Source organism: Phaenicophaeus curvirostris, chromosome 6, assembly GCF_032191515.1.
Source record: "Phaenicophaeus curvirostris isolate KB17595 chromosome 6, BPBGC_Pcur_1.0, whole genome shotgun sequence".
Classification (NCBI taxonomy): Eukaryota; Metazoa; Chordata; class Aves; order Cuculiformes; family Cuculidae; genus Phaenicophaeus; species Phaenicophaeus curvirostris.
This window is the reverse complement of record NC_091397.1, coordinates 25,207,202-25,231,254: the sequence shown is the minus strand read 5'-3', so window position 1 is coordinate 25,231,254 and position 24,053 is coordinate 25,207,202. Positions and strand designations below refer to the sequence as shown.

The window sequence follows — 24,053 nt, the reverse complement described above, 5'->3', positions numbered from 1 at the left end:
CTGCTAAAACAAACAATACCAGGATTGTAGCTACTGAGCACTTTGAAAATCAGACTCAAAACTCACAGCAGAAGTAGATGCTGGGTTGTTGGGATTATTTTGTAGAAGCAGCACATGCCATTATTTGTTATTTGTTATTTATAATTTATTCGGAGTGAAAACAAATAAAGCTCTTTATGGACAAATAACTGGCTACCACCTTTTATCTCATCATTCAGTCAGATGTCATATGTTTTCAAATCAAACTTGATGTAATTGTTCTCTTAGGGTTTCTGCACAAAGCAGTTTGCAGTATAAGTTGACCTGAACAGCAGCAAATATGAAGGAGATAAAACACATGTTTAGTTCATCAAAAATGGTCAGCATGTCTGCTAATTATTGCTCTGCTCCTTTTCTTGGTAGCACAGATTTCTGCAGACATTATTTTGTCTACCAGATGAATGTTACAGTGCTCGAGGTCTACACACTGTATTTGGTGTGGACCCAAAAGACAGGCAGTGACATGGAGCTCTACTGTCTGTGTGAGGGTCAAGATGTAAAGCACCATTTTTCAGAATTAACTCATGGTTAGCAAAAGGAGATCAGATCTTACACCTGCTCCTGCATATGGGCAATGAGAGGGGAAGCACTATAGCTGAATATTCCTTGTTCTCCCAGTGTCAATGGGAGAGATATTCTCCGATGAAGAGCAACAGTGAAATGATGTCTTTGGCTGTCACAGCAGTTAAGGGCCTGTATCAGATAGAGGAAAGGGAGTATGCAGAAAGAGGCAGGGGAACTGATGCTTCTCCATAACCAAGAGCTGCCAGAGGCAACATGATAATCTGCATTGTTTGTCGAGTCACCAGGGCGCAGTTGAACAGTTCTGGAAACTTTTAACTGTTCATTTTGAGAGCTGTGCTCGGGAGAGAGGGGCAGCCTGGCTGTCAGTTGACCCAAGTCAGTATCTCAGTTTGCAGTGTCCCCGAATGTCATTTTTTGAGTAATCTAACATTTGTTGAACCAAAGTAGTACGCAACATCTGGGGCCTGATCTTCACAGATACCCTCATTCTTGGCTGGATCCTTAATCATCTGTCAGCAATCTGTTGGAGTGTCTCAGGAGTTAAAACATAAACTTGGGCGGTTGATCACACCTTACTGAATTCAACGCAGACATAGCAATACAGCCATACAGCAATACAAATCTGAATTCCATATTTTAATTAGGTGCTTATGCGATGTTAGTATTTTATAAAGGATAAGTGAAAGTATTTTAAATTGCACTTCCGAAAGACAAAGTGTGTACCACTCTCTGAAAGTATTTTTAGTTGCTGTTTTTTCTGAAAGCCTTTGGACATTCAGCCTATTAATTTGTTTCTTTCCTGAACATATCTTTATGCTGCAGAAGCATTCCTCTCCTTCAAGGTAAATTCTGTACCGTTTCACTCTTCATTCTTCACAGACCTTCATAAATCCATTGTTATTTATTTGACTTCTTAAAAATTAGGAGCACACTTCCAATATACAGGATACAAGAAATTTAATTTTTAATTTATGTCCATAATGGTTCATCTCGAATTTTATTATGTTTAAATTAATTGCATGATATTCACTCTGCTTTTGTCTGTCTGAACAGCTATTTAAGTGTGTTCTTTAGAGTGAAAACTGTTTTGTTAATGATATAATTCATAGGATAGTATTAGTTGAGAGAAAGTTATTTCATTTGTGTTAAAGAATGCAATTAAATTTTCAAAAGTAGCGTATTAAAAAAATGTTGCATCTGTGCCCTTTCTCATCAGTTTTAGTAGACACTTGAAAGGTACACTCAGACTGGATAAAACATGGAGGCAGAAAAAGCGAGGTCTCCAGAAAACCCCACATTTTCACCTTACGTTGGCAGCTGTCAATGACAAATGTAAATTCACATTAATTAAAGTCATATCTTAAAATATTTCTTTATTTTTTCAGACCACTCTTCCGTGGAAATTCAGATGTTGATCAGCTAGGAAAAATCTTTGAGTAAGTAATAGTTAATTGCATTATGTCAATACCTGTTTAATATTGAAATACTATGAGGTTTCATTGCCATGTTTTTATGCAGTAATTCTGTCTAGAACAAAGTATTTCTAGAACATATTTCCTACTGCTACTGTATACAACATGATATTTCCGTGTATTCCGTGTCAGAGGGGGAGGAGGAAACAACATGGAATACAGTTCTGCAGAACTAACAGCCTTCACCAGGAAGTTATGACAGACTTCTGTTTTGGGCTTTTAAAATCTCTTAAACTATTGTGCATGTAGCATTCCTGCATATTCCTAGACAGTTAGATCCAAGAGATTCTCTTAATGTAAACAAACACAAAGGTTTTATTTTTCAGCAGTTTATGTATTTCAGAAAACAACATTAGAATACTTGAAAATTGTTATTAAACTGAAATCTTTAAAATTACTGCAAACAGCTTTTTTGCAGAAAAGTTTCTGTACATAAGAAAATATTCTAGCTTTTAAAAAATACTATGTAGCTTGTTAAAATTATTAACAGTCCATATTTTGTTTGGGAAGATAACTGTGAGAACAGGAGGAGTATCAGCATTTTAACATGTGCTTTTTCAGAGATGAATTAATTGGCTTTATTTTAAAACCATTTTACAATTCCAGGAGTTTGTGGTTTTCTTCTTCAGCTATTTCAAATTTGTGGAGGAGGTGGGGTGGCTCTAAACTCTCTGAGGTAGAATAATTCTCTTCCAAAATGTTTTCTTAGTGAAAAAACATTGGAAAAAATAAGTTACTGATATTACCAATATGATAAGTAAGATTATATGACTTTTTCTTGTAAAAGCTCTTAAGAGCAAGGAATATTTCTGAATTTGTAAGAACTGTGTGACTGATATACATAGCATGTAGTTAGGAAATAAAAGACAAATAGGGCTGGTTCCTCTCCAGACAATGAATGCCCATTTGCCTCTGCACTTCTGTCTTCCCTTTCCATATGGAGGGACTGCAGGGATACAGGGATCTGGATGAAATAAGAAATAGATAGGGAGTAAGAGAGAAAAAGCTGAAACATTATTCTCTTGAAGATATTCCAAAGAGAAGGTAGTAAAAATTCTAGGGCGAAAAGCTTAAACAGAACAAGTAATGAATTTCTCTGTTTAACCTTTTCCTGTTCTGAAGTCATAACAGATCTGTTCCTAAGCATTTTCATTATTTAACATGAGGTTCCTAAATTGCAGGTCTTGATTTCACACAGTTGACTTCCCTTTCCTGCATACCATACCAGTGTATGTGACTCACTTGCGTGGTTAATTTGTCATGCGCTGAATAGCTCTTCCTGCCAGATCCAGAAAAATCAGTCCCTAAAGTTTAGTTTTTCTTCTGCCAAATCTACTCTTTTAGTCATACAATGTTCTGCTTTATTGAATAAGGACAGCTTTGATACATGCAACATATCTTATAATTGAAAGACATAGCTGTGATTTTTTTTTTAAGGATTTTGATTCATTTATGACATTTCAGGGGGAAAATCAAAGGGAACTGGACTAAAGGTTAAATACATAGCTGCTAGCAGCCGCTTCCAACAGAGCTCTTTCCATCCCTAGGGACCAAGATTACCTATAGAAAAGAATTCATCAAGAAGAGAAAATGCCTTGCTAATTTTATGAGAAATTCCTTATTACACATCGACTTAAAAAACAAAAAGTTTGGGTTTGCTTCTTTGGTGCAGTTATATTTAAACAGTTCAAAAGTTTATTTCTTGGGTTTGGGGGCAGGGGGCGGGTATGCTAAATAGTGTTTATTTTGTGTTTTCACAGCTGGAGACCCCCCTACAGTTAGGGATAGCTCTTCTTGTAGGAGGATTGTTTCTTTCTACGGTAGTGGCTCATTCTCAAGACTAATTTGATAGTTTCGGGATTTTCGTGCAGTCTGGACTGATGCACTCTTTCAGATAATGGGGCTGTGGTCTACCTTTGTTTTATGTGTGCATTCTAATTTGCATCAGGTAAAATTCCACCACTTTTGAGGGTAAATACCTCGGAAGTGTCCCAAAACAATTTCCTGCTTTTCCAGGACACCGTCAGTGTGTGGGATTCCTCATAGATTTCAGGCTAAATGCTGCAATGGTTTGAGCAGACTTGTCTCCCGTTGTCATCAATGGGAGTGGAAAGTACTCAGCACTTCTCAAGACCAGGCCTGAACCTTTGGCAGGAGGTGAAACTCATCCAAGATACTCCCAAACTTAGTCACTGAAATGGCAGTGCTTCCAGACCAGAGTGAGGGCATCTACTCAGACACTCATTGTTAAGAGTTTTGAGTACTAAGTGAGTGTGTAACTAAAAATATCTCTCTTTTCCACTCTTGGTTTTGTCCACCCTACCTGACAGGCTGCCTTCTTGTTTCTTTTTGTTAGCTTTGCCTATGCCTGTGCTTATTCTGCCCTGCTCGTGCTCTCTCGTGCGAACATTAAAAAACCTGGGACTAACAAAACACATTTGAATGGCAGGTTAAGCTTCATTGTTACTTAAAATATTTAACTACCCCATCTTCCTAGATGCTGTTTGCATTATATTTAATATGGGTCCAGGTCTTCAAACAGCTCATCACATGGCTTTAGCCACCATGGGCAAGGAAGTTGCCCCATAGCCCCACCGTAACCGTGATGATGAAAGTCGAATTTGATTTTTCATACAGATTTAACTTGTAATTTCCCAAGAGCTGTGATATCTTCTGATGCAGTGAAATTAATCTGTCCTGAGATTTTAATCGCTTTGCCCTTCTAGCCATGCTGTTGCTTTGAGGGCATATTAATTTTCAGAGGTACTTTAGGTGAGCCAAATTACAGTCTAAAATCCATTTAGGCAGCCATGGAGTAGTTCCACTAAGTTCACTGAGGCATCCCATTATTTACATGAAAGTGTTTGGCCCGAGGCCTCCCCCCAGTCTTACTGCCAACCTCAGTAAGAAGTTCAATGCTGCTCCCTAGTGGCACTGGGCTCAGTGCGGACCCAAGCCTTCACTGATGGTTTTTCATGTTCCTTCTTGTCTTACCCTCTTAGTGTTTCCATTAAAAATCTAAATTTTATAGACTATAAAAATTTTCTTCCCTGAAACCTGGCAAGTACTGGATGGTATTTTCCAGGATTTCCATCGGAAACTGGTGTTTCAACCTCATAAATATTAGCATCGGACTAAAACACGAAATGTATGAGTCATGGTCCAATGTTGGATGTTTATCTGCTATTTCACTTATTTTTGTTTTAAACCTCAATGTGACTATTTCATAAGAATAAATATCTTCCAGGAATTAAAGAATAAAGAAATAAGTTATTAAAAGAAATTAAAATACTCTGTTAAAGGTTAAAGGAAAAATAAACTACAACTGAAAGGAAAAACATAAAAACGCTCAAATCCTATGTCGCTGCTGAACTGAGACTTTAAAACCTGTATTGTGAAGCAAATAAATTTTTTAAGTTTGGGCAACAATTACTGCACATAGCTTTGAAGCATTTTGAAACATCCCTTTTATTGCCTTACCCTCATCTTGACCCACGCTCTTCTCTCAGTCCCTATTCTTGTGAATAAAGATCCTTGCATGCAATTCCCCTTTGAAACTTGCTGCTTTTAATCATCCTGGAGTGACATATGTTACACCATCCAGTCAAGAGCTGAGCAACTTCCTTCCAAAGCACTCAGCCCTTTTGCAACAAAAAGACTCAGAAAACTGAGACCTAGGCCAGAAAATCATGCTGGCCACAAAATGTTTTCTACCAAGCGCAGTGAAATCCTGCACTTATCACGCTCTATTCACAGAGATCAGTGCTCTGCTGTACAATTGATCTCATTTAAATGAAAACACTTACTTGTAAAGTAAACTGCCACTTAGTATAATCAATGTAAAGGGGAGACTGTACAAATGTTCATACCTAACATTATATTTTTCCCTGCACAGTGTAATTGGACTCCCAGAAGAAGAAGACTGGCCTAATGATGTTGCCCTTCCAAGAAATGCTTTCACTTCCAGACCCGCACAACCTGTTGAAAAATTTGTACCAGATATTGATGAATTGGGCAAAGACCTGCTTCTTGTGAGTTTCTACTTGTTGTTCTCCAAGCTGCATGACTAATAGTTCCCACTGTGCATGCAACATTCCAAGAAATATTTGTGTTTCCATTTAGTGGAGTTAGCAAAGAAAAGCTCAAAAGTAGGTAGGCAATTTCATATAAACCTGAGGGACATCAGCACAAAGACACCACCTTTGATCAAGAGGAGTCAGAACTGAGAAAAGTTAGATACCAGGAAACCATGCTGGGAAAGTACCTATTTGATCTGGCTTTAGATCTTACCCTTATCGCTGACTGCTGTTGTGCCACTGATTAAGCCATTGTTATAGTATAAGCCTGACATGAGTACAAAAACTGGTCTGCATTTTTTCATGGTATAGTGGACCCAATATAAAGCAGAAAATACTCTGTCAAGGCAGATTACATCTGCATGCCTTCTACTGAATGCTGAAATCTTGAGATTTGGAATTCACCAATTGCTGCCTCTTAAAAATGGCAGGATTAAAGAGAAGTAAACAAATTGCAGTGGTACAACTAGTAACACTGAATTAAATTAAATTATTTGCGTCATTTTTACAGATATGTTATAAATGCCAGCCCTGAAGTTCAGTCTTGAAATAAAATATAGCAAATAGCCTTGCCTCAGTTTGTCTTTTGCCCTGCTTGTTGAAATCTACCTAAATTTGTTCTCTGGAAGCCTTCAAAAGATCTTGGTTCATATGGGTAGAATGGTAGAGTGGGTTCAGTGCAACTCTTGAAAGACTTGCTGTATCCTTTCAGGAATTATTGCCAGCCAAAGTTATCTCTATAGAACAGCAAATTGTCCTCCATTGTCCTCATGACTGCAGCTCCCAGCAGCAGTAAGCTGGACTGCATCTGGACACTTGAAATGACAGGGAAGATACACATCTCTTATACTTGCAGACAGCCTGGAAATGGAAGGTAGACGTGGGACAAGAATTAGATTTTGGGAACAAGAAGGAGTGAAATATTGCAAAGAGCTCAATGAGTGTGAGGCAAGATGGGAGAAAGGAAGAAGGGAAATATCTATGTTTAGAAGGTGAGGTGGGAAAGGAAGCTGTTCTTGTTGGGCAAAAAGATGAGAACTAGGAGCCATGTATGAAAGGGAAGAGAAGGACTGGAAGTCATCGAATTAAATTTCGGAAGTTAAATTATAGAAATTCCTATACAAGAAAAAAGAGTAGGAGTAGAAAGTGGTTAGACAAGGGACTTTGGAGGTGAGACTTTTTGGGGGAAAATTAAGGGAAAGAGAAGAGCAAGGTATAAAACGCAAGTCTATGGGGGAGATTTCTGGCTGGCTGGACACAGGCTTCAGTAAGCATCTGGAAAGATGGGAAGCAAAGTACAACTAGGAAGAAGTGGAAGAAACTGAATACAAAACATGAGCATATGAAAGCTATAAAGTGAAAGAGCCAACACCTATAGAAATGCTGAGCCTAGGAGTTAAGATATACCTTATGATGCCATCCATGTTTGTATAACCTCAAAAGAACAGCACATTGAACACTGACAGGATTCAAAACTTGTTCATGAGTAGTTGCTCCCCGCAGTCTGTGAAACAGATTTTCTGTGCATATGAATTCAAGAAAACCTGAATTCTGGGATTTCCCAAACTGCGAATACCTGGATTTTCTAGCTTGTTATTTTCAACTAGCTTCGGGGGTGCTAAATTCATATACTATGACTCCACTGCTTTTTTTAATATCAATGGTCATTTTACTGTGCACCACCAACTGAAACCCTGTTGTATCTCACACTAGTCGTAACTTAAAGCTGGCATGCATTAATGTATATATGCAACGTTAGCACTATTAACTTTACATTTAAGTTAAAACCAACTTCTTTTCATACTTACAGAAATGCTTAGCGTTCAATCCAGCCAAGAGAATATCTGCCTATGTTGCCCTCTCTCACCCATATTTCCATGATCTGGAGAAATGCAAGGAGAATCTGGACTCTCACATGTCATCCAGCCAAAACTCCAGTGAGGTGAATGCATCATAGTCCTGACTGAAGATGAACCACAAATGAACAAGACATGTAGCTGACAAGGCCACTGTCCCATACAAACCACATAGATGTTGTAGTGAAGATCGTTATTTGGAGGTTTTACGCACTTATCTTTTATTTTGGGATTGTGACGAGCTTATCCAAGGAAATCAATCTAGTTTACTTTCATCAGAGCAACACAAGGGGGAGGGCTTTGACCTGCTCCCTTTGCAGCTTTATGTTTGTTTTGGCTTTGTTTTGTGTATCTACCTGGGAAGACTCCAGACGAAGAGAAGCTGCTGACAGGTTTTGCTGGCATTTTATCCTTTTAGTATTGAATGCTGCCAGTGTGAAGTAGGATGGTCGAGTCATTGCCAAAACATGATGCAATCTTTCTCTTTCTAGCTGCTGAAGCATGATTTGGTACTTTTTTTTTATTATAATTATTATCATGTGATCTCTTACAGTGGTATTTAAAGAATGGCATTGAAATAATCAGATTTCTGCAACCTGCAGTTAACTGATGCATGCATTAATACATCCATCTACTGTTGATTCATAGCATATGTGCAGGTGCTTCTCCACTTGAAAACCTGGATGGATTATTTTATAATTTCATTGCTCGATAAAAATAACAGATGATGGTGATTATAACAAATGTCGCAACTTTTAGGGTTTTTTCATACACAAACGAGTTATAATCTAGCTATGTTTGTGTGCATGTTGCAAAAAAACAAGTTTTAAAAGCCTTCTAGAGTGCTGTTCTTAAAGACTTTTTTGGTTTCCTAACAGCCAATTTGTGTTGGAGCCCATGCATATTCTAGCCCATCATCTAACCCATGATTCTCCCCTGGCAACAGCTGCAAGCACATTTTCTCATTTTGAATTTTCTGATATGCAGCTCAAAGACATGAGCAGAGCCAATGAAATCAATACAGATTTTCACCTTCAACCTGTTCTGATTATCAGCCAAAAAGGAAAATAAAAAACACATTTCCAGTTCAGAAGCAGAGAATCCTATACCTGTAATAAGCACAGACGTGTATATGTGCTGAATTGCATGCTGTGTACTGTGCTGCCTTACCTACAACACCCCCTCATGTATCACAAGTGCATGAACATTACTGTCACAAAAATCCCTCAGATGTCATTTATTCAGCAGACTTGTTCTCTATGCAGAAATGCATGAGCTTCTTTCCTAAACCACCATGTGGGTATGCTGGCACATGCTTATCCTCTAGGGTTAATGTGCCATTATTGAATGTCAAAATAACTAAGCAATTCACATGCCTTTATAGCACAGTTCTTTTAAATTTTACGTTAAATTTTTATATTTAGTATTTTTACCTTAACTAAAATATATTTTCAGTATTTTAAAAAGAAGCTTTTATTTTTTTAATACTGTACTAGGGAAAAAGAAGAAATATTTTAAATCCATAAATGCTGTTCCCTAGCATGACGTTAGTGCATTTACCTGGATATGACTTGGGGGAAAATATTGGTCCAGTGAGTTAACCTTTACCACACAACCATGAATATACACTATTGAACTACAACTGTTGGTAAGTGAGGCAGCTAGCTTTGCTTTCTTCTGGGATAATCTCTTAGACTTCTCTCATCCTCATCTCTATTTCAACTTGTCTAGCTAGTGAGCCAGCATTATATCCTCATTCATAGAATGCTTGTCAGAAGCAGGTCCTTATCAGTGAGTTAAGCAATATATTTCCAGCTGTGGCGTGGGAGCTTGTAGGCAGCTTTCTTAGTCCTGCGATAGACTGGCTGTTGTGGTGAAGTTCACTGTTAACTCTGTTTCAGTTATCTGCACTGTCTGGGACATGGTCAATTGCTAGGATAGCGAGTGGTTCTTATCTGTCTCTTTGATAAATCATTTCATTACTGTTAGACACAGAACTGTGTGGCATATGGTTAAATTAGGTCTGTTTTAAATAAGCCAGATTTTAAAAGGACCACTTGCACACATGCATGCAGTGGCCTGTGCTTTTCTTCATGCCCAGAATGATGCCTATGCAAAACCTACCAGCATGAACAGGCAAGTTGAAAATTGGCAAGAGGCATCTGCACACAGAGGTACTACAACTGCGTAACGCAAGAATTTTGGAAGCTCTACAAGCAGCAAGCTGAAGGCCAGGGAGTGGTCATGGCTGCTAACCCTCTAATCTTGGCCTTGCCTCTGTCATTGTCTCTGTTCCTGCATCCAAGGGGAACTACAAACCCACTGCACTGGTGTTGTCCTAGCCCTCATCCTCCATGGGTCAATGGACCTGGAGGGAATAGGTTTTACCATTCACAGAAAAGGATGGGCATTTTTAAACACTAATTAAAACAGTGAACAGAGCCAAAATTCAGGAGATTCTTGTGACAGTAACAAAAAGAAAAATTTTCTACACAGTTTAGCGCTTTTTAAGACATTCCACATTTTACCCAGCACCACGCTATCATACATACTTTATCAGAGCATTCAGCTGGTATGGCTTTCCAGCAGCTGTCAGAGCTCTCCAACAACTAACATAGGGTCAAAATACAGGGGAAGAAGGGATATTTCCAAATTAGGCTCAAAACTCTCAGAGAGAGATGTACATCTGTTCCACGTTAGAAGAGCTTGTTGTATTAAGCTTAGCAAAGCAAAGGCTAGAAAAGAATGTGATTGCTTATTGTAGGATAGCAAAACAAGGAGAAAGGAAGAGAACGCTTTAAGCAAAAGGTTAGTGTTGGACCAAAAACTAATGATAATATGGAAATCACAAGGAACTTAACTACTGGAGTAGTATTTCCCAATCTGTAGTATCAGAAGAAGAGCTCAAATAGCAGTAGAGAAAAGCAGAGGCTGGCTTATGGAATCGGAAGCAGAGCTTCTGCAATGCGGTTGCTGTATGTTGCCTAATATAGGATCAGGTTATAAATGGGGTTATTCAGGAGAATAGCTTGAGAAGGGCTGCATCAATGGTCACATTCTGGAACACCCTTCCAGTGGGAATGGTGGGAATAAAAAAAAGAAATCCAGGTTCTGTCTTGGCAGGGTTAGGGGAAAGATTTATCTGATGGGGTCCTTGTGGTGGCAAAGGCCTAGATTCAAAGGACTGATGGCTTCTCCAAATGGTCTTCTTTCCAAGATCTCTTTAGGAAGAAATTCCATTTGACATGCTATAGGTTTACTCTTATTTCAGTCTTCCCTGCCAAACCATGGGGTTTCACTTACACTAGTAAACTGAGAAAGCCTGTTCTCTGGCTGGGCAACGTGCTGGCACTGGCTAAAATCATGTCAGGCATCATGCTTATAATTAGACGGTACAGACAACTGTGAGACTGTGCTCGAGCCCATGCCCTTGCTCTTTTTATTTTACTGGCATAGCTCTAGTATCTGAGTACCTTTACTCGTTACCACCATATGTTTAGCATGTAGGCAAATGTGAAAAAGAAATTGCTCCTCAACGCACATGTTCCAGACTGTGATGAAAGCTCTTCATACACCCTTTAAATAAGACTTCAGAGTGGATTTTTTCTTAGCAATAATTATGCCTGGATGCATTCTACAGGAGCGGTTCAGCAGCACCAAAAAAACACTGACTAACAAAAAATATATTAAATATAAGTATAGATGTTTAGTTCCTAAAGTACCCACAACCAGGCACTGTGCTCTTCTCAGCAGAAAACAGGGTGTTCTAAGTAATGGAAGGAGCAATTTCCATCTCCCACAAATCTTACTTTTATCAGTACTACATAGTTCTGCAGGAAAAGCAGACCCAATAGCCAAGGGAAAAAAATCACCAAAGCCAGATAGTGAAGTGCTAGGTGCTGAACCATAGTGATACATCTGGAGCCCTTTTCTCTCTTCACCCTGTCTCCACGCTCACTCTGCTTCTCCAGTTCTTCTCCTTCAGTTCCCTTATGGAAAGAGGTTTCAATGATGCTCACAGGTGCTATTTCCAACAAGTTTCTTCCAAGTTTTCAATAGCTACACAGTGACAATGTCCTCTGTGTCTGCGTATTGCTTCTTTCAGTCCGGCAGCCTCTGATTAAAAAAGAATCTCTTTGTGTACCTCCTTGCTTACCCTTAGTTTTGCATACACCTGTGTTGACTTGTGTGTCAAGTAAAATTATAAAAACAGGGTTTGTGCTTATTTCTGTGTAGGCTGTGCCCACACTCCAGTTTTTTTCAGCCTGTTAGTCCACAATGGTAAGCATTAGACTACCTTTCTCTGTGGTTTCTGTCCTAAAACACACCAAAAAATGAGGATGTCTTGTTTGCAAAATATTGAAATTCGGTGCTATGTGTACAGAGCCTGTTACATGAAAGGAATCAGTAAGTTGTAGCATTTGAGCATCTTCTGCGTGGAGGATGGTATCCAGCATTGTAACCCTTGCATGGTTTTTACATTCAATGGTTGTTTTGGTGAATAAGACGAAAATACTGTGCCATGCTACCTTCCACAGGTTCACTCACTGTCTTTGAGAAGTGTGTTTTATTATATATATAATTCTCTCTTCTGTTAGATATTAGGCCAACTCTAATATGGAAAATAAAGAGAAAACATGATGTTTTAGTCTTGGAGCACTTATCTGACTCACAACTGAAAACACATCAGTTGTCCAATATGTATATGAATCATAAACCACAAAGTTTGGTTTAAAAGGCCATAGAAATTAATTATGTTCCACATATAAGAAACAGTTCAATAATGAGGAAGTTATATTCTAAGAACTCTGTTTTATAGAACCACTTTGCTAGTATTTTTTTATACAGTAGTTTCAGGAATAGATTGATTTTTATATACAATGTGAATCAGAAGATACTAGGCTATTAGAGTGCTTTTGTTGTGTTATGCGTGAAGCTTGACTTGATTACAAGCTTAGGAACATAACATATTTATTTTATTGCTACAAAACTGCTTATAAATATCAAAGTCTTTCTCGAATGTTAACAGGATTTCACACTTCTCTTAATGTGCAAGTGATTTCCTTAAAACTAGCATATTAGGAAAAACAGTTCTCCAAACTGCAGTTGTGCAGGAAAATTTAACAAATATATTTCTACTTCCACAGAGAATAATAACATGCTATATTGCGAAATCTTCAGTAACTGACTGCTTATAAGCTATCATTTTTACTTCTTTTTGATTACTAAGTATTGGAGTATACACATCACCTTCCATGAAGAAAAAATTCAGAAACAATCTGTAGAAAAGTAAATGGGATTTTATATGTTTAACCTTCCAAGTTTCATTTTCATACCCAGTTTTTTGGTGCAAATACAGTTCAGGCATGCAAACTCATGACTACAATTTTAACAGTCTAATAGGCTGTACAATTCAAATAGGAGTTTTATTTGTAAGCTATTTATTTTATTCTATCTCTTTGTTTTGCCAGTTGCTAGATAAAGGCTGTAATATAATTCTGGTTTCTGGGCCGGACTCTGTAAACTTCAAATCCCAGTAATTTATGTAAAACAGTAAGAAGTTTTCTTGTCAATTTAAACTATCTAGGCCATTAAAAGAAGAAAGATGTGGGCATATAAACTGACAAATATACTCTTGCTACATGTTATTTCTTCCCTCTAGTTTGAAGCTTAGCAAGTATTGCATACTGATATGCAGTGTATACAAAATACAAGGACCAATTAAAAAAACTTAGTAGTAGTGTGCACAGGTAATGCAAAAAATGGTTCATTAGACTCTTGCAGAAACCAGCTAAAAGTCATTCTTTTAGCTGTAATACTCAAAATTTTGAAACTAATCCAGTATTCCATTAAAAAAAAAATCCTGAGAAATTGTGTCCATGCTTTTAATTCAGACAGTGATGGACACCCAAACAGAACTGAATCAAATAGGATCTTCTCAAAATTGATTCTGCAAAGCCAGGTAGATAACATGAGTTCTTTATGTGTCCGTCTGAAGCTGAAATTAGCCAGCACCATGTTTAGATGAGCCTTCTGCTTACTGAATGGAAAAGGCCAAGGTTGCTCTGAGTAAAGTCAGTGGTAAATTTGTTTAGACCTAAAGTCCTTTGAGAGGACAATATTCAGACTTCCAGCCTCCTTTGAAAGACTGTGCAAAACAGCTAAGATAGACTAAAACTCCCTAACCACATGGCATTTTTCCTTCAGATTAAATATTTTATCTGTTTTAGAATATATTGGTGGGCTTCATCCAGTCCAGTATCAATGAGACTTTCGCATGGCTGGAGAAGAGATTCTGCTATTGATATTTTCATACTGGCTGATTGTGGTAGGGTAGATTTTTTTTTTTTTTTTTTTGCTTCCAAAGGAGCTCAGACAAAAGATATTGTCTTCTCTTTTTTAAAAAAATAAAAACTGACACTTAATAAAGGTTAAAAATGAAATTTTAAGGAACTATTGGGTAAATGCTGTTGGGATAAAGGAAAAGGAGCATATTTATAATATGACAATTGTAAATATAAACAATGTGTATTAAATATGCATTGAAATTGATACTTTTTCACTGACCTTGCAAAGCTGATAAGAGTTTTATGGAGAAATCCAAGTATGAACTTATTCTAACTACCATTTTAATGTCCATTTACACTAAAACAACCTATACTATATGACTGAAAGGAGAAGGTGAAATAGGTAATGTTCAACTTGTGGTTTATTTTGGTGATGCTACCTGGATGTACTGTAAAGCTCTCAAGCTGCTGTCCATTTATGAGCAAGCTAAATTTGCATCGACACTATTTAGCTTTCTGCACCTTAAGACCACCCACATGTCAGGAAAAACACATTTTTCTAGTGCTTACATGGCTACTTGCTCCCATTGACATGCTTATGTTAAACTCTGCCAAAGAGCACTGTCTCTGCCACTGAACGGAAAATGAATTTTCAGAGTGACAGCTTCCTTCATGCAATCACTCCTAAAGAGTTTGCAATTAAGTTTCTACAATATGCAGCCTTTTCTCTTCTTCTGTATTTCATACATATGTCATGTTATGCAAATCCTCAGCTTTTTAAAAAAAAAAAAGTTCTTGAATGTTAGGATCTATTTTGAGTAGCGAGGTGAAGGAGGAAATTTGTGAAGTGCTGCAAAGATAGGAAAAATGGGCAGAGATTAGGAGAGTTCAGGACAATTTTGGGAAGTGGATTTGAATAAGTGGAAAATTTAGATAGAAGTGTAGGGGGAAGACTTTTTTTCCACGTTTTGTTTTCTCCTGTTATTCACTTTCATAAGTATAAGATGATAAAGCAAGACCCTTGCAGAGAATTTTAGTTCCAGATACTCATTATACCAAATTAAGTCACGAGTTGCAGTGCAGTTATTCAGCATAGCAACAGCTCTATATTTTAAATCAGATTTTGCAGAAGCTAGAGGTTTTTCTGTGTAGATATGAAAAAAGGCCCTATGAGACAGCTTGAGAGCAAATTAAGCTATCTGCACAGACGCTGCCTGAGTTTAGCTGCAGGCGTGGAGAATGTACAGCTCTGATGCAGGAGAGCCACTAACAGTGTCCATTAGCGTGCGATACTGTTGTGCATTGTGAGCTGACTCCTGCCACAAACTGAAAATCTTTTGCCAATCCAAAATAGCGTGGTTGTGAGCACTTGGATTTTGATAAAATTATCCACATGCAAGTTTGACAGGATCAGTCCAAGTAGTTCACCATCTTACAGGAGCAAGTTCGAGACCCCAGCAAGCCTGTCCAACAGCCAGTGTAAGCAATACTGCAGAACCATCTGCCGTGGCAAAAAAAAAGGCTTTTAGAAGGTTGTACAGCAGGAATGGAGCTTTCTGAGCTACTGTGCCAACCTGAGAGCTACCGTTAACTATTGCTGTGCCACCTCCAAAAATACAAAATATGAGGCCTGTGTAGCATTTTGGTGTGTTTAGTCCCTTTGTGGGGGTGGCTGGGTAAATGTTGGCACAGAGCAGCTAATTTTGGTCTTTCCATTAAGTGTGAGCAACAAGGCTTGGCATAGAGACAAATTTCACAGTGAGTTCCAAGGATGGGAAACCAGTAGTTCTCTGGTATTTGTTAAATATGTATAGTGATCACTTGGCCACTCACGCTGTCCTTTCATTATCCCAGATCATCCTACTCTGACACTGTGAAAGAAGCCCTGGGGAGTCTACTCCTCAACAGTCTTTCAGTGCTCTGCTTCCTCTTACTGCAGTGACACTTTCATTACCTGTCACTTTTATCTACCCTGCTGATACCTCCAAAGCTGTAAGCTAAATTACTGCCTTGTGATTCTTGCAGCCCCTCAGTCTGCAGGCAACCCCTCAGTCTGCAGGCAGCCAGTGACTTGTACTGTAGTTTATTCTTGCTTCCCATTCTGCTACAGTAGAAGATGACAAAGTGTGTGCTACTGTTACACTCATTTATTCAAGCAAAGAGGTGAGCTGGAATATATTATATTAAACATACTGTGTTTGATCAGCCAAAACAATTTTTGATTCAGAAGATTATTTACTATGTATAGAAGATTACTGGAAAACTGTGTGTGAATTACATGTTTACAAGAGCAGCCAATCATGCTTCTGTTATACAGAAACTTTTAACGGATACAAACAGGACCAGCAATGCGAGCCTCACACTGCTTTGCCCCTCTCCCTTCCCCTTCCTCCAGATCACTGTTCCCAGGGAGAGGTTTCCTCCCAGCATGAGGCAGAGCAACTACAAAACAGTTCTTCATTACGTCAAGGTCCCCAACTCTCAAGATGACTTGGATGCCTGCAGGCAATCAAGTTCATTCCTTTGCTTTTCGCTATGACAGTTTTAAGTACAGAGCCCTGCCACAGGTAGGCACAGACAGACTTTAACCTCCAATATATTCTCCCAAGGAAAAATCCTTCCAGGATCTGGAGGGGACGGTGTGTTTATGACAGTTGACTTTTTTGCATTTTAGACAGCAGTGTTGTAAGAACTCGCATAAGAAAAAGCTTTCTCCCTACACAAAAAGAATGACTGTGAATTGTGGACATGCTGTGGGAAAGGACGAAGTGATTTATTCCAGGTGAATGCTGACCTATCTCAAATAATCATCCCTCATCAGTGATCAAAAACCCAAACCAAACTGGGTTCAAAGTATAGCCTGCATCTGCAGAGTGCTAGTCAAATAAGAAGTGCTTCTCAATCATTTTCTAGCAAGACCCAAAATCCATCACGATATCCTGCAGGGACTTCATCTTGGAGTCTTTTGTATCAAAGGTGGCTGTTGCCGTGGGTTGCAACTACAACAAAGCGTACATCAGAAATCAGATGCTGACAAGGAGTTTGTGGATGCAAGGCTGTACAAGGTGGCTTCTCTGAGCTCAGTGGAAATGTGCTTGTCTGAACATATTGGTTGCCATGCACATTTTGAACTGAAGTTACCTATCATAACATGAGAGAAGGCTTGCAGCGTCACAAGATGAAAGGCTGAAGGGACTATGAAGATTGATCCATCCTTTCCTTTTTTTTCCCTAGCTGTCTAGCAGCCCAGTGGTTTTCCAGCCTTCTTTTGTTTTGATTTGTTTTGTTTCATCTCTACCACCACCATCCTCCTTTCTAATGTGCATAATAAGTTTAATAGAAAAGCGTTACTGTCATTTACCAGCTTAAAATCAGAGCAGGCCAGCACTGTCTAACCATTTTATAACTGTTTGGTGGTCACTATTAAGTGAATCATTGGTCTCTGTTTAGATTCTTGCATTCTGCACTGTTAATTAACCTTGCTGTCATTCTCCACAGTGTTCAAAGTCTCTTTTCCCAGAGACTGAACCTCCCTCCTACAACCTACTTAGAGTCACAGCAATGTGGGCACAAGAAGTTTACATTATGGCAGTCTTTTTGGTAAGGAATGAGAGCTGGTTCTAATTGAAACATGGCCTGAAAGAGTCTCGAGGACTCTTAGCCAGGCACCTTTCACAGGCAAGGCAGTCACTTCTGTTAAAGTGAGAAACACATTTTTTAAATACTCAAGATAGAGAAAAATATAAAGATGTCTGCTTTTTTTTTCTGATAGAATCTTTTTTCTACACAAGGCAGTATGATTTTGGCACTGAAACCAAGCCCACAGGCACCCATTTAATTTCTTTGTAAATTCTTTTCAGGCATTCAGAATAATGTATTTATGGTCCATTTCATTCCAATTCACTTAAGTAGTCTATATCTGCCATTGAATCTGGTATGGGTTTTATTTTTAATGTAATATTTAGCTGCATCACTTTGAACAGTTTTAAAAGTATAATGTCTTTGAATGCTCTAGTTAAAGAAAATTTATACCCTTAAAATGATGCCTTAGAAGTTGAAATGTATACTTTGGAAATTATGTTTGTATTACAACTCCTGAAAGCATCACAGGTGCTTTTGTCTGTATGTCTGTCTTCTACTTTTCTGTGTAACAGTGTGTATTTATATTTCCTCACTAGCTCCATACTCTTCAGTCTGAAAGCCCAAGTATGCAAACACATGAATACCATACCTCACCTGGGCAGTCCCACAGAGCTGAGAGGAGTTACTCATGTGAATATAGGTGCTCACAGAAAGTATTTGCAGAAAAAGGCTTTCCTTTAGACATTGACTGTAGTTGTGAGGACACAGTGAAGAACAGCACTGAGACAGCAGTAAATGGGGTCAGTGTTTATTGAAGATGTGGAGACATTTACCTGCAAGTTATTTGACCTTAACCTAAATTATTGCTATTGTAATTCAGTATGTTATTTTTTATGAAAGCACACTAGTCCTGTGAAAGGGTAGTTGCCAAAAAATCTGTCAAGTCTTGCTGCTTTATTGTTTATTTGCATTTAGTATGCATTTTGATTGTTGAAGTGGAGCTAGTTTCATAGAGAGGCAAAAAGCTAGGTCAAAAAAAATATAAATAAGCTTCATACTGTATATTGAGTTTTGTAACTAGAGTAGTATGTGCGTTCAGTTATAAGGGGTTTTATGCTTTAGAGTACTTTTGTTTGTTTTAATATGTAAAGAAATAGGATTACTTTGAAATGCTATTGTAGAGATAATTTACACATAGTGGGGGAACGTTGTCTGAAAAATTAAAGATAGAAAACATTACATAGGCTGTCTTTGGCTTTATTGTGTCTGTAGGGGATCCAACAGGTATCTGTCAATTACAGATGCTTGAGCCAGCAGCCAAGCCTTTGTGACATCATGTAATTGAAGAAAGTTTTTCGCAATGATAAAGTTGCCCATCTGGGCTTTAAGTAAGGTTGTTGGCTAAATAAAAGCACAAAGGCAGCAAATTTAGGGGAGTTTTTTGTGCATGGACTATTGCATGAAATAAGATTTGGGTTTCAAAGTATTTTCTATCACTCAGCATAATTTACTCTTGTTATAACTCCGTTGACTACAGTTAAATTAAACCAAGAATTTGACCTTGTGACTTTACAGATTTCAGTCTCGAGCAGCTCAGGTCTAAATAAAGATACTTAAGCTTAGTAAATCAGCAAGAATACTATATAAATGAAAATGCATGATAAAAATCTTAACTCTAGTAACATTATTTCTCTTGAAACTTCTATTCATTACTTTTTTATACAAAAGTTCAGCAGTGCACTGAGTGGCATTGTTATATATGGAGAAAAGTGTGATGCTGGTACAGAAAAGTATCAGAAATAAGATTCATTTCTTACTGCTCCTGACACTCCATGTGTGCCTACCTTACACATTACAAATCCCACTGAAGTTGACAGAAGACATGTATAAAGTTAAGCCTGTTTGCACCTCTCAAGGGATACTGGTTTCAGAATCTGCAAGATAAGTTATGTTCTCAAAAGGCATTATTAAAGCTTATGATTTCAGATATACAGAATACTACAAACAGTGACGACAGCTTCTGAGACACATCCAGAGTAACTTTATTAACTGATGTTACATCAGACCAACATTCATTAGCAAATCAAAATCTGTCTCCGTGCCTTTATTCTCAATATGAGTTTACAAAAAAATGAAATGAAAAACATTCAGAAAGTAGAAACAGCTTCTAATGCTGTTTGCCTTACTTTTTCCCTTCCCTTCCCCTCCCTCCCTTTTTTTGTAAAAAAATATCATTGCCTCTGGAGGTGTCTAGGTTCTGATAATTCAAGGGAAACATACCAAGCAGTTTTGAATATTTTTTTCATTCACCATAGGGCATATACTCAGCCGGTGAAAGCAGCATAGTCCTGTTGACTTCTTCAGCTTATATTAGCTTGTGCCAGCCAAACAGCTGGCACATTGATTTTTAGCGTTTCAAGTCACTTTACCTACACATGCAGTAGGATTTTGTTTTGCAAGGTGGAAAGTTACCTTACGGTGCAAACTGTACTACCTAGACTACAATTGATGCCTATTCACAGGACATGATTTCACTGTATCACTTCATACTTGAAATTCATTGTGTTCTTTTAATCAGGGTACAAACATAGAAAGGTGCGTGTGTTACTGTTTCTTTTAAAGGTGCATCTTTTTTTTTTTGTTCTGTGTGCTTAGTAGTTACTACTCAGTGTTCTTTACGTTTTTTGCATTCAGCATTAAAACCACCTATGTGTGAAACACAGTATCACCTGCAGAGGTACAGAAAAATGTAAAAGTGATTTCTTGAATTGTTACTCAAACATACTGATTTGCCTTTAAGTCCTCAGTGTGACATCAAAGGGCTACAACGCGCAAACTGTACTATATGAAAGCACTGCACCAATGTGGTACATGAAATCTCGCAGCCTCTCTCCTCTCCTAGCTGCTGATTACCACAAACAAATTGGGGAAAAAAAAGTATGTTTCTGCTGTACAGAATGGCTGGCAAATTATGCAGACACTTTGACAACTCTAGAGCTCCTTTAGCAAACTTTCAAACAAAGTCCTTTGATCTAATTGCATGCCTGCTCTGTGTCCCAAATTTCATTCTGTGGGCTTTCTGCTTTAAGAACACCCTCAGCTGGGGCTACTTTACTTCAACTGCATTGATGTTTATCAGAGCATGCACCTTACCATATACCATACTCTAGCTTTTACAAGTTTGTAAAGATGGTTGACTGCAAAAATAACCAGGTGTCAATACAGTGAAATTAAATTAAGGCACACAGAAGGTTATCAATATTGTATTTTATCTGAATTACAGTCCTTTGGAACTGAACGTTTTGCTGCTGGCAGTGCAAGAAAAGCAAAGTTGTGTATTTATTGTTGGGTGCTGAGGGTTCAGTGTGAAAATCCATATAATAAAAATTTTCATGGTGTCAAGTTCTTTTTAGTTGTTCCCAAATTACTGGAAATTAAAAAGACAAAAAAAAATTAGTTTTGTATTTAAAACTGCTTTCCTGAGGCTTACTTCACCTTTCTAGCTATTTTTTTTCTTTCAGCTAAAATGTAAAATGAATACAATTGCAGTAAGTATTGTATATTAAATACAGAAAATTACCAACATTGTTTTCTATTTTTCATGTTTGCAAGAGTTTTTCTCAACACCCTGGGTATTCTAGAAAATCAACAACCAGACACAGAAATATAAGCACATGCACATGCACACCCTTTCAAGCATCTTACCATATACCTTTATATAAAACCTAACCTCATTTGTTATAAAAATCTAACCTCATTTGTCCTGATTCCTCGTTTCTGAACTACTTTATTGCTTACCTAGGATGAATTCAATGTAAAAAAATAAAACATTTCAGTGATCATTTTTTCTTTCAAAAGCATAATGTTGTTGCAATGGCTATGAACACTACATGGTTCGTGACTAGTTTGTCTTTACTGAAATCTTCTTTGGTTTTGTTTAGGTGAATTGTTCCTTAGTTCAGCTGCAATGGCTCTCAGTCATTCATGAAGTGCAGTATTTTCCCCAAATGTTACTTGATGCAACTGCTGCACTAACTTGTGGTAGTTGTGTACTCCTAAGGATTCTGCTGCTTTCATCTTCCACCTTTTAGACTTTGACCACACTTTATTCATTGACTGTTTTTTCTTGATTTGCCATAAATATGGCTGGTAACCTGTCTTGAGTATATTGAAATGCTAAAAGTGCGTGTTTTGAGTCAAACATAAAATGACACAACATCAAACTCTAAACTCAAATGCATATTTTCTGTCTTTACTCCTTACCAATCTAAAAATCCTCATCAAAAGAACTTAAATAAAGCTTCAGTTTCTTGGAAAGATCATTAAGTGCCCTTTAGAGCAGGATACAAGTGTTTTCTACTAACAAGGCCCCTAACAAGCCATCCAACATAGGAATCAAAAAACTATTAGGTTAAGTATCCAACAGATTTCAGCTTCTGGAAGAAAGCTCTAGAAAGAAATGACTGCAAAGCTTACCAGACCCTGAAGCCACAAAGGTTTTTACAACTTAAAACCCAAAACTTTGTACTGCTCCTAGAAACTATAAGGAACCATTAAAGTCCTTAACAAAACATAGTTATCTACACTGCAGATGTGATACAGCATTAATAAAATCAGCAGCTACTTTTACATTATGTGACATTCCAAAGTAGTCTTTAAGCACATTATAAGATTACAAACAGCAATCCATCCAGGGGCAGATGCAAAATGAACAGCAGTCAGGCCTGTGGGTGGACTGAACATTCAGTAACCCATATTAGCCGTCAATAATGCCTTGAGAAAAAGAGAAAAAAGCATGGAAACAGATTAAATAAGAGCTACCATACAGATCTAGATATTATCCCAAGCCTGATATCTGATAGTGCTTAGGGCAAGATATCAGAGAAGAAAATCACAGAATCACAGAATCACAGAATAACCAGGTTGGAAGAGACCCACCGGATCACCGAGTCCAACCGTTCCTACCAAACACTAAACCATATCCCTCTATGGACAATTATGGAACAAGTTCTTCATAAGGTAATTTCCTTCCTAGCATTCATCTGTGAGAAGGTGACTTACCCCTGGTATGAAGTTCACGAAAACCAATTATGGAAAAGACAATTCTATTTTTAAAAAGTCCATCAAGCAAAATACTAAGGACATTGCAGAAAAAAGCACAAATGTTACTCTTCTCCTTTTCCACATAAATGTTCTCATCCTCTTTGCCTCAAAATTATCTAATTACAGTAGATGTCACATGCTTATTAGCACCGTAGAAACAAACGTTCATTTTTAAAGATTTAAACGCGTTGTCTTTGTCTATGCCTGCCATTTACTGAGACACTGAAAGCAAGTTACAGTATCTTTATCATTCCTCGTTTTACACCCATCAGTTTGTGTTGCTTTTTTTTCCTCCCCTTCAATACACAAGGTCATCTTTCAGTCTCCTGTCACACAGAAGTCCTTTCTCTAAGTATTTTCATCCATTTTTAGGCATCTGATTTAGCTGGATGAATGGTCTGGCTGGTCTTGGAAGCCTCCTTCACAGCCAGGAAAGAAAGGCTAACGGGAGACCGATTAGACACTCCGGCGTGTCCAGCAGAGGACTCCCTCCTCCCCACTGCCAGCACAGGGAGGGAGGGACCCCTCACCCTTGGCTTCCTGCGATGGCAAGTCTGTGTATTTCCAGCTCAAAGCCACCAGAGCCCCATGGCTCAGTGACACAGCTTAGGTATTGCCTACCCTGCTACATCTGAGCCGAAGCCCACAGAGACCTGCTGTCCTATGTCCATGTCAGGGTAGGGATGGACAGACAGTCCTGCTCCCACACCTGAAGCCACCCTTGTCCCACCGAAAGGCTGCAGCAGCGCTGGGGACAGCCTACACAGCGGCAGGGCAGTGGTGTTACTCATCTAAATTTGGATTAGGCGGTGTACTCCGATATCTGAAAACGTGCTCAGGGGGAGGACGTCACCATACTTAACAAAAGGAGTATCAAAACATACTGAGTAATACTCCTACTCTTAATTTTATATATTTTAATGCAGTTTATTTCTTCTGTCTTTAACATACTTCTCCAACATCACAGGCAGTTCAGTGAGTGCTTCTGCCTGACGCATTTCCAGAATAGCCCTCCTTGGCTTAGAACATACCAACAATCTCCCAAGGAATTAGTTACCCCTTCCCTTATGCTCTACCTTGCAACTGAGCAAATTTTACTTGCAATTTTGGTGC

General features: G+C 38.2%; 1 protein-coding gene across 3 annotated transcripts in view; it reads left to right on the top strand.

Annotated features, from left to right (window-relative positions):
• CDK6 (cyclin dependent kinase 6) overlaps positions 1-20,606 on the top strand; it is a 140,811-nt gene extending 120,205 nt beyond the window's left edge. For all 3 annotated transcript variants that reach the window (XM_069859633.1, XM_069859634.1, XM_069859635.1), the window contains exons 6-8: positions 1,950-2,000; positions 5,932-6,067; positions 7,923-20,606. In XM_069859633.1, the coding sequence (XP_069715734.1) occupies positions 1,950-2,000; positions 5,932-6,067; positions 7,923-8,069 (334 nt within the window). In that variant the 3' untranslated portion in view covers positions 8,070-20,606. The remainder of the gene's footprint in view (positions 1-1,949; positions 2,001-5,931; positions 6,068-7,922) is intronic.
• The last annotated feature ends 3,447 nt before the right edge of the window (positions 20,607-24,053 follow it).